The 14,283-nt window shown below is 33.1% G+C and overlaps 1 protein-coding gene across 3 annotated transcripts in view; it reads right to left on the bottom strand.

Annotated features, from left to right (window-relative positions):
• Nucleotides 1–2,940: 2,940 nt before the first annotated feature.
• The window catches only part of ARHGAP5 (Rho GTPase activating protein 5), an 81,627-nt gene continuing 70,284 nt past the window's right edge, over nt 2,941–14,283 (bottom strand). For all 3 annotated transcript variants that reach the window (XM_040476888.1, XM_040476887.1, XM_040476889.1), the window contains exons 5-7: nt 13,141–13,272; nt 12,314–12,419; nt 2,941–8,012 (exon numbers count right to left, since the gene is read on the bottom strand). In XM_040476888.1, coding sequence (XP_040332822.1) covers nt 7,685–8,012; nt 12,314–12,419; nt 13,141–13,272 — 566 coding nt within the window. In that variant the 3' untranslated portion in view covers nt 2,941–7,684. The remainder of the gene's footprint in view (nt 8,013–12,313; nt 12,420–13,140; nt 13,273–14,283) is intronic.

Below are 14,283 nucleotides of genomic sequence, written 5' to 3'. Positions count from 1 at the left end.
AAACTGGCTATTCTTTTAAGGCTTTCAAAACCTCGTTTTGCCACTCCAGCCCTGTGTAATCAGTAAAAGCACAGCTGGTTTCTCTTAATGTGGCCCTCTGCCTAGGCCATATCCAGACCCCCAGACTGAGCCCAGCTTCTACAAAGGAAACTGGAGGGTAAAAGTTTCTGATCTTCTACTAACCTCTGAATAGTTCTTCCCCTGATAGGAGTGAGTCTAGTGTAAGCATTTCCGTATCACACTGGTGCTTTTAAAAAAAGGCTTTTGAAAATTATCCTGCTTTAATAGGTTAGATTGTGTGTTGACCTGCTGTGGGCAGTAACATCTCATGTAAGAACCTGTACAGTGTTTATAACGCAAATATTTAAAAGTGGTAGAAAAACAAAAATGGTGACTTTGGTAATTTGTGAGATGTATAAATTTAGAATACTAAAAACATTCTTCAATGCAACTCACTCCTCCAATTCTTTTTATCAGTTTCTTCTTTGACAGAACCCGTTTGTTCACAAAGTTAAGACATCATAAATAGCTGAATTTTTCTAAGAACACTATAACTTTCCTTAGTAAAATGGCTAGCTCTTTGCCAATAAAATACTTTTGACTGGTTTATTACAACTTATGATTACAAAATTGCTCAGTAACTAGGGAGTCTGCATATTAACTTTAAATTTGCTTCTTAATTTTTTTAATGTTTAGAGAAACAGAGCACAAGTGGGGGAGGGGCAGAGAGAGAAGCCATGAAGCAGGCTCCAGGCTCTGAGCTGTCACCAAAGAGCTCAACGCAGGGCCTGAACCCACTAACTTCAAAATCATGACCTGAGCCGAAGTCAGATGCTTAAACCAACTAAGTCGCCCAGGTGCCCAAAGTTTAAATTTGAATATCAAGGTTTTTTCTATGTAATGAACCATTCTCATGTGAACTTCTTTTTTAAAAAAAAATTTTTTTTTCAACATTTATTTATTTTTGGGACAGAGAGAGACAGAGCATGAACAGGGGAGGGGCAGAGAGAGAGGGAGACACAGAATCGGAAACAGGCTACAGGCTCTGAGCCATCAGCCCAGAGCCTGACGTGGGGCTCGAACTCACGGAGCGCGAGATCGTGACCTGGCTGAAGTCGGGCGCTTAACCGACTGCGCCACCCAGGCGCCCCTAATGTGAACTTTTTCTTCCAGAAACTCCCATTCTGTCCTCCCCATATGGAATATATAAGCACATAACTGGGAATAAATATCTTATTTTTGCACCTCAAAGATTTGTATAGTTGGATGCCTTCTGGATAGTTTTGAGTCTTAATTTCCACTAGTGATTCTGAGATTTGGGAACCATGCCTTATAAACAGAAAAATACTCAAAACCCGGCACATTCTTAAAACTTCTAAGATTATTTTTACTTGAAGGACCTTGCTTGAATTTCAGACTGAATTAAGATTTGCTGCCTGTATGCCTCATATGGCACTTACATAGACTAAAAACAGCCAAAAAAAGGTTTCAGAAGCAGAAACCTACTATTAAATAGTGGTCACATACTTTTAGATCCATTATAGACATGATTTTGGTATTTAAGGGTATTTCAAAAATAATCACTTCATTAATGTCACAATTTACTGAACTATTTAACATTTGCTCATTAATGTACAGTGTGTGGAGATGCAATTACCACCCTCAAAAATACTAAGTCATCTTTAAGAATAGAAGGCTGTGAAAGCAAATAAATTCTTACATATATAAACAATTACTATTTTTTCAAGTTTTATTAAGTAACCTCTACACCCAATGTGGGGCTCAAACTCAAGACCCCAAGATCAAGAGTCACATACTCTTTCAAACTGTGCCAGCCAGGTGTTCCTGATATATACAATTGTATCACCAATCCTACCTACTGGATACAATGTTTTAATAATTTACTACCATCTTTTAAAGAACTATTCCACATAGTCATTTATTAAAACTAAGAAAGATGATTCCTTTTGGGGAAAAAAGGGTGGTAAAACAGGACAATTATCATCACCCTCTGCAAAATATTTCTTTGACTTGTATTATTTGGAATTAATCTATCATAAATTATTCCACCTAGTTGGAAACTTGAACTTTACTAACAATCAGGGATCATCTGGTCTGTGAGCCAATTCTAGTCTGCTGCTTCTTTTTTGTAAACACGGTTTTACTGTAACACAGTCATGTTCATTTATTTCCATACTGGTTATGGCTATTTTTGCACTGCAACAGAATTGTGTCATAGATCATATGGCCTGCTAAGATATCTACCATCTGCCCTTACACAGAAAACGTCTGCTCACCTTAATCTACATGAAAATATTTAAATACATTTTTAAGTAACTTATAACTGCCATTAAAAAAAAAAGATTTTATTAAATAATCTCTACAACCCAAATTGGGGCTCGAACTCACAACTCGGAGATTAAGAGTCACAGGCTCCAAAGACTGAGCCAGCCAGGCAGCCCTCTACCATCATTTTGAAACTAAAGAATTGGATACATTTTAGTTTGTATTTGAAAAATGCATCACTGGTAATGGTTTCTCTCTATAAACCAAAAACATTTGGCAACTAAACTTCTGAACACCAACAAAAATGAAAAATCTGAAAATGAAATTTCTAAGAGATCAATTTAACTGAGTATCGAATGACTCTGTTCTCATAGCTTCGGTTTTTGTTTTGTTTTTAAAATCTTTTCACCTACACATTTAAAATAACTCAAGTCCTACACAAATAATAACAGAAGGGATAGTGTGGATTGCTTCTAATTTTACTTGTAATTTTAGGGTATTACATATAAAGTGGCTTCACTAACCCCTACAAAGACAATTATTTGGATAAAATGAAATACCAGAATCTGAAGAGAAGAGAAAGAAAATAAGAACTCCACGTTTAAAATGGTAAGATCTTTTAAGAACTACAAGTACCTAAAACATATTAAATGATTAGGACAAAACATTTAGTTTATTAAGGTCACAAGAAAATGATCTGGTGAGTGGAGACACATAATTACAACTAACTTGTATGAACTAGTGAAGCAATGAGTAAACAGGTCAATTGTTAAAGCCCACATCACTTGTATTGGAATAAAATATAATACAAAATAATTTTGAAAAAATAGGTCACAACACTAAGAGAATCTTAACTAAAAATGAGGCAAACTTTTAGAACAGAAGAGCCATTATTAAAATGTTCATAATTTTTACACGAGGCGAATAAAATTGAATAGAAAATCAGCACTGTGGGAATTAAGTGTTTCTAAACTACAAATTCTGTGACAACTACTCAGTGTGTTTACTGTAGATCTTAGCACTACTTGTAAAATGACAACCAAAATTGCTAGCACTGTATTAATTTTAGGGTTTATAAATTTTATATATTAAACAGTAATGATTAAAATCTTAAAACTTTGACTACCATTAGCCTTCCAAAATCATTTCTATTGCCTGAAAAATTTCTATGAAATACTAATATTAAACACTTTAAGATTTAACTGATATGACATCTGTGGATCCCCCCACCTACCTGCCCCCACACCCACAGAGATAAAACTAATATTGGGGGTGGGGATGGAAATCATGCTTATAGGATGATGACAAGATTCAACTTAATAGTAAATATCCCCAAAGTTTGTTAATTAGATTTTAACTAATGTAAAGAGATCACAGTACTTGGATATCTAATGATTGGATATTGGGTATGAGATATTAATGCTTGTACAGTTTTCTCAACTACACACCGATGTTACCATAAGAAATCCATTTTGAAGAGTGGTTCCTTCCCCTATTAAATCTTAGAAAATTTTATTTTCAGACATTTGATAAACTGAAAAGGCTGCTGAGAATGTCAAGAATTCAAATACAATAAAAAAGTAAATAAAACCCATAACTGTTGAAACAAATCAGAAATTGTTCAGCCTAAGAAGTAAGGTAATTAATTAAAATTATCAATTTCAAGAAAAACAAAAAGTCAGACTTCATCAGATCCACAGAATATGAGAACATACATCCATAAAGTTTGGCTTAATATTCATAAACCAATTAAGAGAAAACAAAAGTATATTTTTCAATGTTAGCAGCTCTGCTAATAAACTAAAATAGGCTTCAAAATATTTCCAGTGGCTCAAAAGAATGTCTAGCCACAGCTCAAAATTCAGGTCCAGGTAACAGTGGAATCAGAAATCTGTGCAATCAATCTTTTCCCGAACATTTAAAAACTACATTTTCACCAGTATGTGTACATCCAAAATGAATTTTGGATCTCCTCTCATGGTATTATAAAAGCTTAGTAATATACCTCCCTACTAAAACTTTCATCATATTGAAAAATTTATTTTTATTTTCCTATTTTACACAAAAAAGAAAATAGATTTTACCAATGAAATGGTAAAATTAGAGGCAACTATAACTTAAAATTACACAGCTTCTTAATGTTTTATTCAGAGCATTCTTTATACAGAAGAAGCTTCACTGATATTTAATTTACTGCAGCATCCTGTGGGTGAAGCACAAAATTACATTAATTATAAACAAAGAAACAAAGCACTTTTGACTTTTTAAAATTATATATATATTTATATCCAGTTGACAAATAGCATCACAATTATTACCGTATAAAAAACTAAAAATCACCATGGAAGCTAAGGCCTAAATCTTATTCCAATTGTTCCCTTTTGTTTATATCTAAGAGATATTAGAAATTAAATTCCAGTACCTAAAAAAAAAAAAAAAAAAAAAAAAAAAAAGGGTCTACATTATTTACACACAGTATGGAAAATAAAAGCTGCTTTTTGGCTAAGTTAGATTGTGGTTACCTACACAGTATTTACATCGTCAATGTTGGGGGGGGAAAACACTAAACAAATACCATTTCAAATGGAAATACATTATGCCTGGAATTTTGTTCTAAAATTAATTGTATATCCTAGTGTCTGTTGAATAAAATTTGACTTCCAATAAATCTATTAAAAATTTGAAAAGGAGTACCACTATGCATCTTTATATTGCTAACCTAACCACTGTTAAGTACAATATTGTAGTAACTACAAGCACTGAAGCTTAAATGAAACAATGGCAACATGTGTGTAGATGGAATTTTATTTAAAATTGTAAAATATAATGCCTTAATGTTTACCCATAATTATGAGACTATCTATTATCCTTTTCATCCTTTAAGTCTCATATATAATATGCCCCTAAACAGTGAGACCTTCCAGTAACTTACCAAAGCAAAGTTTAATTATATTATTCTGTTCTTAGAATTATTTTTCTAATATTTAAAAACATATCTAAACCCTTGGCAAAAACAAACGCAATCAATTCAGTGTAACAGACTGAGCTTTAAACTGTACTTTAATTTTCAATTAACTGAAACCTATAGGTTAATTGAACCAAATGTAGAATTTTAAATGACCCACTACGAAGCTTTTCAATCAATTATAGAATGCATAGAAAAGTGGAGATAAGTTTTGGGGAAGGTGTAAGGTAGTTAATGTGGAAAATGATAAATGCTAGTTTTAATAACAAAAATGGTACTTAATGTACATGAAAGTTAAATTAACAAAGTATAAAAGAGAATAGCTTAAATAAACTGGGATTCACATATTACAATAGCAAAGTCATGACCAAATGAACTGAAGACAAGAACAGTTCTGAAAATTCTCTTTTCAGCCTACTTCCAAAGAAATAGTCAGGCTTTTTTCCTGTACATAGTTTTGAGCTTTGTCTATACCATATATAGTAGAAAAATAAATTCTTTAGCAACCTAGAAACAGTTTATAAAACTCTTAAAGTTTAATTTTCTTTGCCAGACATGCCAATGTTAAACTGACAGCTATAAATTAAAGCTATATAGACAATAGGTTATTAAGTAATATAGAACAAGTTAAGAATACTACATTTACCGGATTTTTCTTTTTAAAAATTACTGTACTTTCTTAATTCCTGTGTGCTTTGCAATAGGAATAATAGGGACTTTGTTTTCTTAGAAAAGATAATAACATGTAAGAGTATAACACAAATAAGATAATTTATAATATACATGTACTTCAACAGCAGCCTGGTTGATGTTGACATCTTGATTCTGAAGTTAAAATTAGAAGTACAATACCTAGGACATAACAGTTGGGAAAGACGGTATTTATTTTAGGGAAAAATGGAGCAAATCAAACTCTTAGGAGCCTCCAATCTCAAAATCATCTATTTACTATAATACACATAAGACAACCTTAAAATTGTATTATGAATGAGGATTACAACACGGACCAAAGAATTTCCTCTTTCCTACAGGAAAAGATAACCTAACAAGGAAAAACAAACCATTTTTTTTTTCCTTTCCAGAAAAAAATGGCATGGTTTGGTAATAAACAAATTTTGAATAAAGCCTAAAAAAATTTATGCCACCAGTTCCGAAATTTTTATCCATAATTTAGTGTTCTGGTTGGATCTTTACTAACATAATGTTTAACCCCCAAAGCAGCAATCATTTACAGCAAATCTGGTACCAACATCAAAAGAAAAAAATGTTTTAAAAAACGGTGCAAAAGCATTTTGGATTTTAGTACAACATATCACAGAAAAGAATATGAATACAAGTTTGCAACTTTATATATACACACTCCAAAGAGGCTGTCAGTACCCAAAGTATTTTTATTGCTATATTAGCAATGGATTTTTGGATATGTTTTTAAGGGCCACATAAAAATAGATTCAAGGAACAGATTAAATTGAAGTCCTAGATTAAAATGTTTGGTTTAAAGAATTTTCTACAACAAATTTCATGTTTATGTACGAAAAGTTATATAACCTTATATGAAAATGTCATGAAGTATTTTCTACACTATACTAAATGTATTTCCCAAGAGGGAAAAAATTAAAATATCTAAAATATATTAGATTAAGATTACAAGACCATCATAGATCTTTTGAACATGCATCTGTTTACAGAATTAACAGTATACAAGATGTTTATTTCATTATGGACCATAAAGAAATGAGTTGGTGACAACTATCCTTTGCACAATATTATCAACTCACTTTAGCCACAAGTATATCCTTGGTATGCGTGTACAAGAAATATGTTCATTTACCCCTCATCAAATCATCCACAGGTTTATTTAGAAGTAAAGATGAAGGTGCAGAAATATGATAAGTGTATTTTTCTTTCTTTCAAACAACATCCCAAGCATGGCATAAGTAGCCTGAAATTATAAAATACTTAACTGGGCTTTTAGTTATCTACACAGACTGCTAAAATGTAAATTAAGTTGCCCAAATCAGCACATCAAATAACAAAATCAGCCATAAAGCAGGCTGAAAAGCATTAAATGTTTCATATATGTGAGTTTTTAAATCATTTAATTTCTATAGAAAAATTTTATTCACAATATAATGTGACAAAATGCCACAGGAATGATATACTGATTGCAATAAGGTTGCATGCAACAGCAGCTTTGTATTTTATAGCTATTTTTGTTTATAAAAATTAAACCTCTCCAGTCATGCTTATCACATGTTAGATTTGTAATGTAAATGACTAAGGAATTATACCATATAGTTCAAAGAGAAAATGTCTCATCATTTTGACTGTGAATTACCTGTAAGAAAAATCAAGTATACTACTGAACCCTGAAACATGCATGCCTAGATTTGATTTTTGTCCAAATTCAGGCTGTCTGCAATCAATTCGTACTTATATAATACCAAGAGGATCTGTCTGTAACTGTGGTTGAATCAGCTGAGGTTGCAAAGGTGGTGGCAACTGAAGCGGTACCATTGGTTCCACCAACTGTCCTGGGTTTGAAGGTGGTGGAGGAGCCACAGTGTTCACAGTTTCCACAATTTCTCCATTATAAAAGAAAAACTGACACTGCTGAATGAATGTTTCAACAACAGACTGATGGATCTTAGTAGTAGACAGAAACTCTCGATTTTCAAAATCGGGTCTCATCAAGGTTGGCCAAAAACAGATGGATAAGTTGTCTGCTGTCATTAGGTTGATTTTGTTTTGCTGACTAACCCTGAAATTATGATAGGAAAAAACAATTAGAAACCAATCAAAATTCATGGCAATTTAAGTATCAGAGATCTCAGATGATTTAGTTTTAAAAATTTTTTATCTTAACTTCAAATTTAAACCATCTTTCTTCTTGTGCATTCTAAGATTTTCAACTACATTCTAGTAACAGGAGACAGCAAATCCATTCCTTGTGAAAAATCAAAGTCTTTAAAAAACGTGGTACCAGGGGTTTTATAATTATGTATAGAAACCTCCTTAATGTGTGTGGAAAAAAAAAAAACCTTTTTCTCACAGTAAGGAGGACACGTGACAAATTTTAATGAGTTTCTGGCAACAGAGACCAAAAATTCTAACTGCATATCCAAATTCCTTGACTATTATGAGAGATGAAAAGACAAACCGTGGTATTGTCAGCTCGTTGATCCTTGGAAAAATCAAACTTTAGAAAAATTACTCTATCATATCCTCCAACCAACATACTTTTCAACTTTCAAAAAACTTAGTTTCTAATATTGCAAAAAAGAATCTTTTCCATCATTAAATATATTGTACCTTGCTACAAATTTAATTTGAAAGACAACAGTTCACAGAAACACATTCCACCTTAAAATTCTTAGTTAGAATTTTAATAAGAATTTATCACTTAAGAATTTACTTAAGAATTTATAAATGATTATACATTGTATTAACAGATTTACATATAGCTCTTTAAATATGTGAGCAAGCACTTCTACCATTGTAATAAGAAACCAAAGAGAAAAATCTTAAATTATAAATCAAAATTATTGAATTGGGGAAGAATCTTAGTATTTTTATCTGATGCTCTTCCATACATAAAGAAATAATCCAGGATGGAAGGTAGTGGGAAAATCTCGTAATTAAATTTGCACATCAAAATATTTTAAATATAAACCAAAGAAACCCCTTCCCCCAACCACAGGAATTGTTCATCTGAGGTAAAGTAATATGCCCTAAAAATATGTGTTCTATGGTAAAAGTTATTACTATTTGTTAAGAGACAAAATTAGAATATTCAGAATAAAGTTAACTAACTATAGTGGGTCCATTCAGGTGTTTCTATGCAGTAGACAAGTGTAGATTCTGAAAAAAGAAAACCGAACAAAAAACGAAAGGCAAAAAACAAAAACACCTATCAAGTTGAAAGACATTACAGCATGGGCATCAGGTCTACAAAAGAAAGGTACCAAGTAATAGATGAGGGTGCCTAGGAAAGGCTTCCTTGAAGAGGTAATGTCTGATGTTTGAGTTAAGAGTGATGGGCAATTGGTAAAATGGTAGGAAGGGAAGGTAATCCAGTCAAAACAGTGGTTCTCAACTTCAGTGTGTATCAGAACCTCCTAGAGGGCTTGTTAAAACAGAGACCGATAATTATGTCTGGGGTGGGACCTGATAATTTGCATTCCTAACAAGTTCTGGGGTGATGCTGCTACTGCTGGTTTGAGGACTACATTTTGAGAACTGAGGCAGTCCTATTAAGATGTAATGACAGGCACAAATTGATACCTCTGATTAAATGCTATTAATCCAGCTACTTGCTGTGTTGTGTACTTAGAGGAAATGGAAAGAAGGTGTAACTGAGTAAGTTAGAACTAGACCACTTAATGTTGAACATTTTTTTCTTTAGGATATAGGATGTTATTCAATTAAAAAACATCTTTATAGAAAGATCATTCTTAGATCAGGATCACAGGAGGATCAAGAGGAAAACTGGCATGAAGAGAGCTTAATTACAATGAAACTAGAGTTACCTAAATGAGAAATGATAATGGCTAAACTAAAGCAGTGGCACAGGAACAAATAGGAAAAATAATTAGAGGAGAAAAAAGTGATTCAACACAGGAACTGACTGAATATGGAGGCTGAAAGAGAACGTAACAAAAGAGTAACTCCATGGATTCATTTCTGCAATTTGCCAATCATCTATTATATATTTATTTATCATTCATTTCTTATACTAGAACTTAATGAGTGACTGCTTTATTCACTTTCTATGTCCCTAGCACTCTTCAGAATACTTAGCACACAGAGTTCCCATTACAGTCTGGTTGACCAATCCTTTTAAAATTTAAGTCTGATGATATTATTTCTCTGCTTTACTCTCCAGTGGTCCCCCTACCACTCAGAGTGACAGGCATGCAATGCTATTTTCATTAAGAAAGTCTCATTCCTCACCTCCTCACAAATGTCAGTTCGAAGTCAACAGTGTGCTTAGCGACATACACTCATAAGCAACTTCCTTGTCAGTAAAACATTTTAAAGATTAAAGTTAGACATATTACACTCTGAGAAGTACTGTCCTATATAATCTCACACTGTCTCTCTTCCCTTTCTGACCGTAATTACCTCTTACTATGTTCTTCCTTCTCTCTACTGGAATCACAAAGTCCTCTGCCATTCCTCAACACATCATGTATGCTTCTGCTGCTGTATGGTTGTATTACTGAAGCCAAACATGGTACTGTCTAAAATAATATTGCTAGTGGACTAGTACTATGCTTCTTTGACCATGCTTTTCCCCTTGGTCTTTTTTCCCTATTCTTTTCAATAAAGTGCAATTCTGGGGTGCCTGGGTGTCTCAGTTGGTTAAGCATCTGACTATGGCTCAGGTCATGATCTCAGGGTTCATGAGTTCAAGCCCCACATCAGGTTCTGTGCTGACAGCTTGGAGCCTGGAACCTGCTTTGGATTCTGTGTCTTCCTCTCTCTCTGCCCCTCCCCTGCTCACACTCTGTCTCTCAAAAAGTAAATAAACACTAAAAAAAAAATTTTTTTTTAAATAAAGCACCAATTCTTACTTCAGCACTTTAAAATGGCCAAACAATAATATGTTCACAAACCATCTTTACACTCTATATTGGGTAAGGTCTCTAACAGTACCATGTACACATCTGTTATCATTTCAAGAACCATTTGTATGATAATTTTCAAAAGATGATACTCCACTAATTTTATGACAATACTAGTATGCTGGTATTTTCTCAAGGAGGGAGACTTCAGAGAATAGTTACTAGAAACCTTAATATAATTTTATACTACACTGACTGCAACAATAAAACTTTAAACATTTAAGAGATACAAAACTGAAATGTACTTGGGTTTCAATATTGATGTTATAAGTTAAAATAAAAAAAACTTCATTAGTGTCAATAGAAATTATAAGGAGCAGACTTTTGAAAAACTTAGCACAAATACTAGTAATTCTATTTAGTCCTAAGAACAACTTTGTGAGGTGTTATATTTCTCATTTTTATAGTTGAGAAAATGAAGACTTAAGCAAGGTTAAGTAATATGCCTAAGGTCACATAACTAATAAAAATGTTTCACATCTGAGCCTCTCTGACTCAACAGTCAGAGCTTTAAGCTATGACACAATACTGCCTTTCACTTAATAAATGGTATTGTGAAGAGAGTTATCGCTTTACAAAAAAGGATACGCTTGAAGTTTAACATATTTAAGATTTTAGTGCAGGATTAATGTCCTGCATTTCAGGTTAACAGGATGGACGGTAATATGAATTTAAGTTTCTGATAAAATTTCACTTTGTGGGCTATACCCGAACAAAACAAGCAAGATATACAAAAGCAATAGAGTGTCATACAAAAATGAAGTGAAACCTCTAAGAGACTTGGGGTCTTACTCATAAGATGTGTCACTTATTAATTATGTGACACTGAGTATCTAATTTCCCTCTTTAAACCTCAATTTTACCAACTTCAAATAGGTTCATTTGGTTAAGAGTCATTTCATACCTAAAATTCTAAGTCTATAGAAGAGAACTGTTGAATAATAGCAATATTCTTACTACTTATATAATATACTTACTATACTATTTATATAATCATTACATGTACTAAAAGAGTCACAATCATATACCTTTTTTTTTTTTTAATTTTTTTTTTAACGTTTATTTATTTTTGAGACAGAGAGAGACAGAGCATGAACGGGGGAGGGGCAGAGAGAGAGGAAGACACAGAACCAGAAGCAGGCCCCAGGCTCTGAGCCATCAGCCCAGAGCGCGACGCGGCGCTCGAACTCACGGTCTGTGAGATCGTGACCCGAGCTGAAGTCGGACGCCCAACCGACTGAGCCACCCAGGCGCCCCATCATATACCTTTCTTTAAACAAGTTGTGAAAAGTCTATTTTAAAAATCCAGAGAAGACCCAAAATTCAACTATATTTAAAATTAGTTTGTCTCCTTTTCTCTATCTTATTATTAACCCAATTTAAAATTGAAGTTTAAAATTTACAGTGCAACTGCATAAACAAAAAATAAAAATACCTGTTTAGATGTGTTATTACATATCTGAATACATCATAGTTTACAGGATGAAATTTCTTAACAATTTCTTTCAATGCATGAAGACGTTCTGTTTTATCTGGGATTTCTGTAAAATCAAAGTAGGAAGGAATTTGTTGAAACACATATTTAAAAATATTTGATAAAGCTTCCTGCTTTGCTTACTGTAAAAGACAATGAAGAATCTGTTTGAAGCATATGAGAATAAGTAAACAAAAACAAAATGTTCTAAGAAACCTGCTAAATACATTATCTATTACAATAGCCTTTTTGCATGTAAAGCTAATCACAAGGTCAAACTGACTCAGAGATGATAAAATTTGAAATGGTTATACTGAATAAGCACCTACTTTCCTACCTTACTTTTGCAAAAAATGACTTAAGATATGAGGCCAAAGTTAATTTGACTTTAAAAAACTTAAATACACATGGGTACACACCATACAAAGGTTAATATTTTACTGAAATATGTTAGAGATACATTCACATGAAGAGTTCATTTAATTTTCTTACACAGCCTCTAAGTCTGAAATAAAAATACAAATCACAAATTTCTAGTACAATGATCTTCAAATTGCTAGAAGCACTGAGTCACCTGAGAGACCAGCTACAACTAAATATTTCTGGGGATCACTCCCCCGGATTCTGATTTTGTTTACTTGCAGGAAAATAACCTTTAAGAAAGAGTCTTATAAGCTGAATTTTTATTAGCTACACATTCTAGTGCATGGATGATTTTAACACAAAGCAATCAGTACATTAAACCTACCATCATCATCTCTCTCCAAAAAAGGAGGCTTACAACTTACTTGCTGCTTCCAATAGCTCTGGATGAAGAGAATATGGAATTAACGGGTCTGGCAGATCTGCAAAGAAAGCTTTAAGAGCTCCAGCTACAGCATTTACTGTTACTTCCATTGATACGAGACTGATATTATGATCTACAAGACAAAAATTTAAATTTATAATTTATATAATAAAATTTTAATTAATTATAAGAGAGGTAAGCTAAATATAGGTACTTACAGATCCAAATGTATTAGAGTCTTCTCCTCAGCCGTGTTTCTTTACAGGCTGATTCACCCCTCCCCAAATGTGTTTGTTTTTTTTTTTTAAGTTTATTTATTTTTTAGAGAGAGATAGAGAGCACATGGGGCAGGGGCAGAGAGAGAGAGAGAGAGAGAGAGAGAGAGAGAGAGAGAGAGAAAGAAGTGGGGAAGAGAATCCCAAACAGGCTCTGCACTACTAGTGCAGCCTGATGAGGGCTCCATCTCATGAACTGTGACATGACCTGAACCAAAATCAAGAGTCAGATGTTCAACCAACTGAGATGCTCAGGAGCCCCTCCTACTCTGTTTTAATAAGTTTGCCTACATAAGGGAAGAGAGAACCAAGCAGGAAGCATCTTCTACTACAGCAAATGTAAAAGGCTGTTAGGCTTATTAGTATGTTATAGAGCATTAGCATTCACTAATACCTACCTTTTAAAATATTTTGTTTACATAAGCTATTTTACAGGGGCACCTAGGTGGCTCAGTCAATTGGGTTACCAGGATTCCCTTTCTCTCTGCCCCTTCCCCACTCTCTCTTTCAAACCAAACTTTTAAAAAGGCCATAAAAAAACAGAAAGACAAAAGATAGGAATTAAGCATATAAATTTTAGTTTAAACCTTCTACTTCTACTTGCTGAAATCAAGTGAGTTTACACCTTCTAGCTTACACTTGATTTTGTATGGAATCAAGTGTATGGAATTCCATACACTTGTATGTATTACAAGTATGTATACTTGTATGTATTACAAGTATGTAATACAAGTATGTATTACAAGTATGTAATACAAGTATGTATTACAAGTATTGTATGGAATAGTTTCATTTCAACCCTTTTCAGTGAAGTTCTGACTTAAAAAACAAGACTGGAATATACTAAAGGTGTATCACAAGGTTAATTT

This window comes from Herpailurus yagouaroundi, unplaced genomic scaffold, assembly GCF_014898765.1.
Source record: "Herpailurus yagouaroundi ecotype Mexico unplaced genomic scaffold, PumYag 141, whole genome shotgun sequence".
Lineage (NCBI taxonomy): Eukaryota > Metazoa > Chordata > Mammalia > Carnivora > Felidae > Herpailurus > Herpailurus yagouaroundi.
This window is presented reverse-complemented; position numbering and strand designations above follow the sequence as displayed.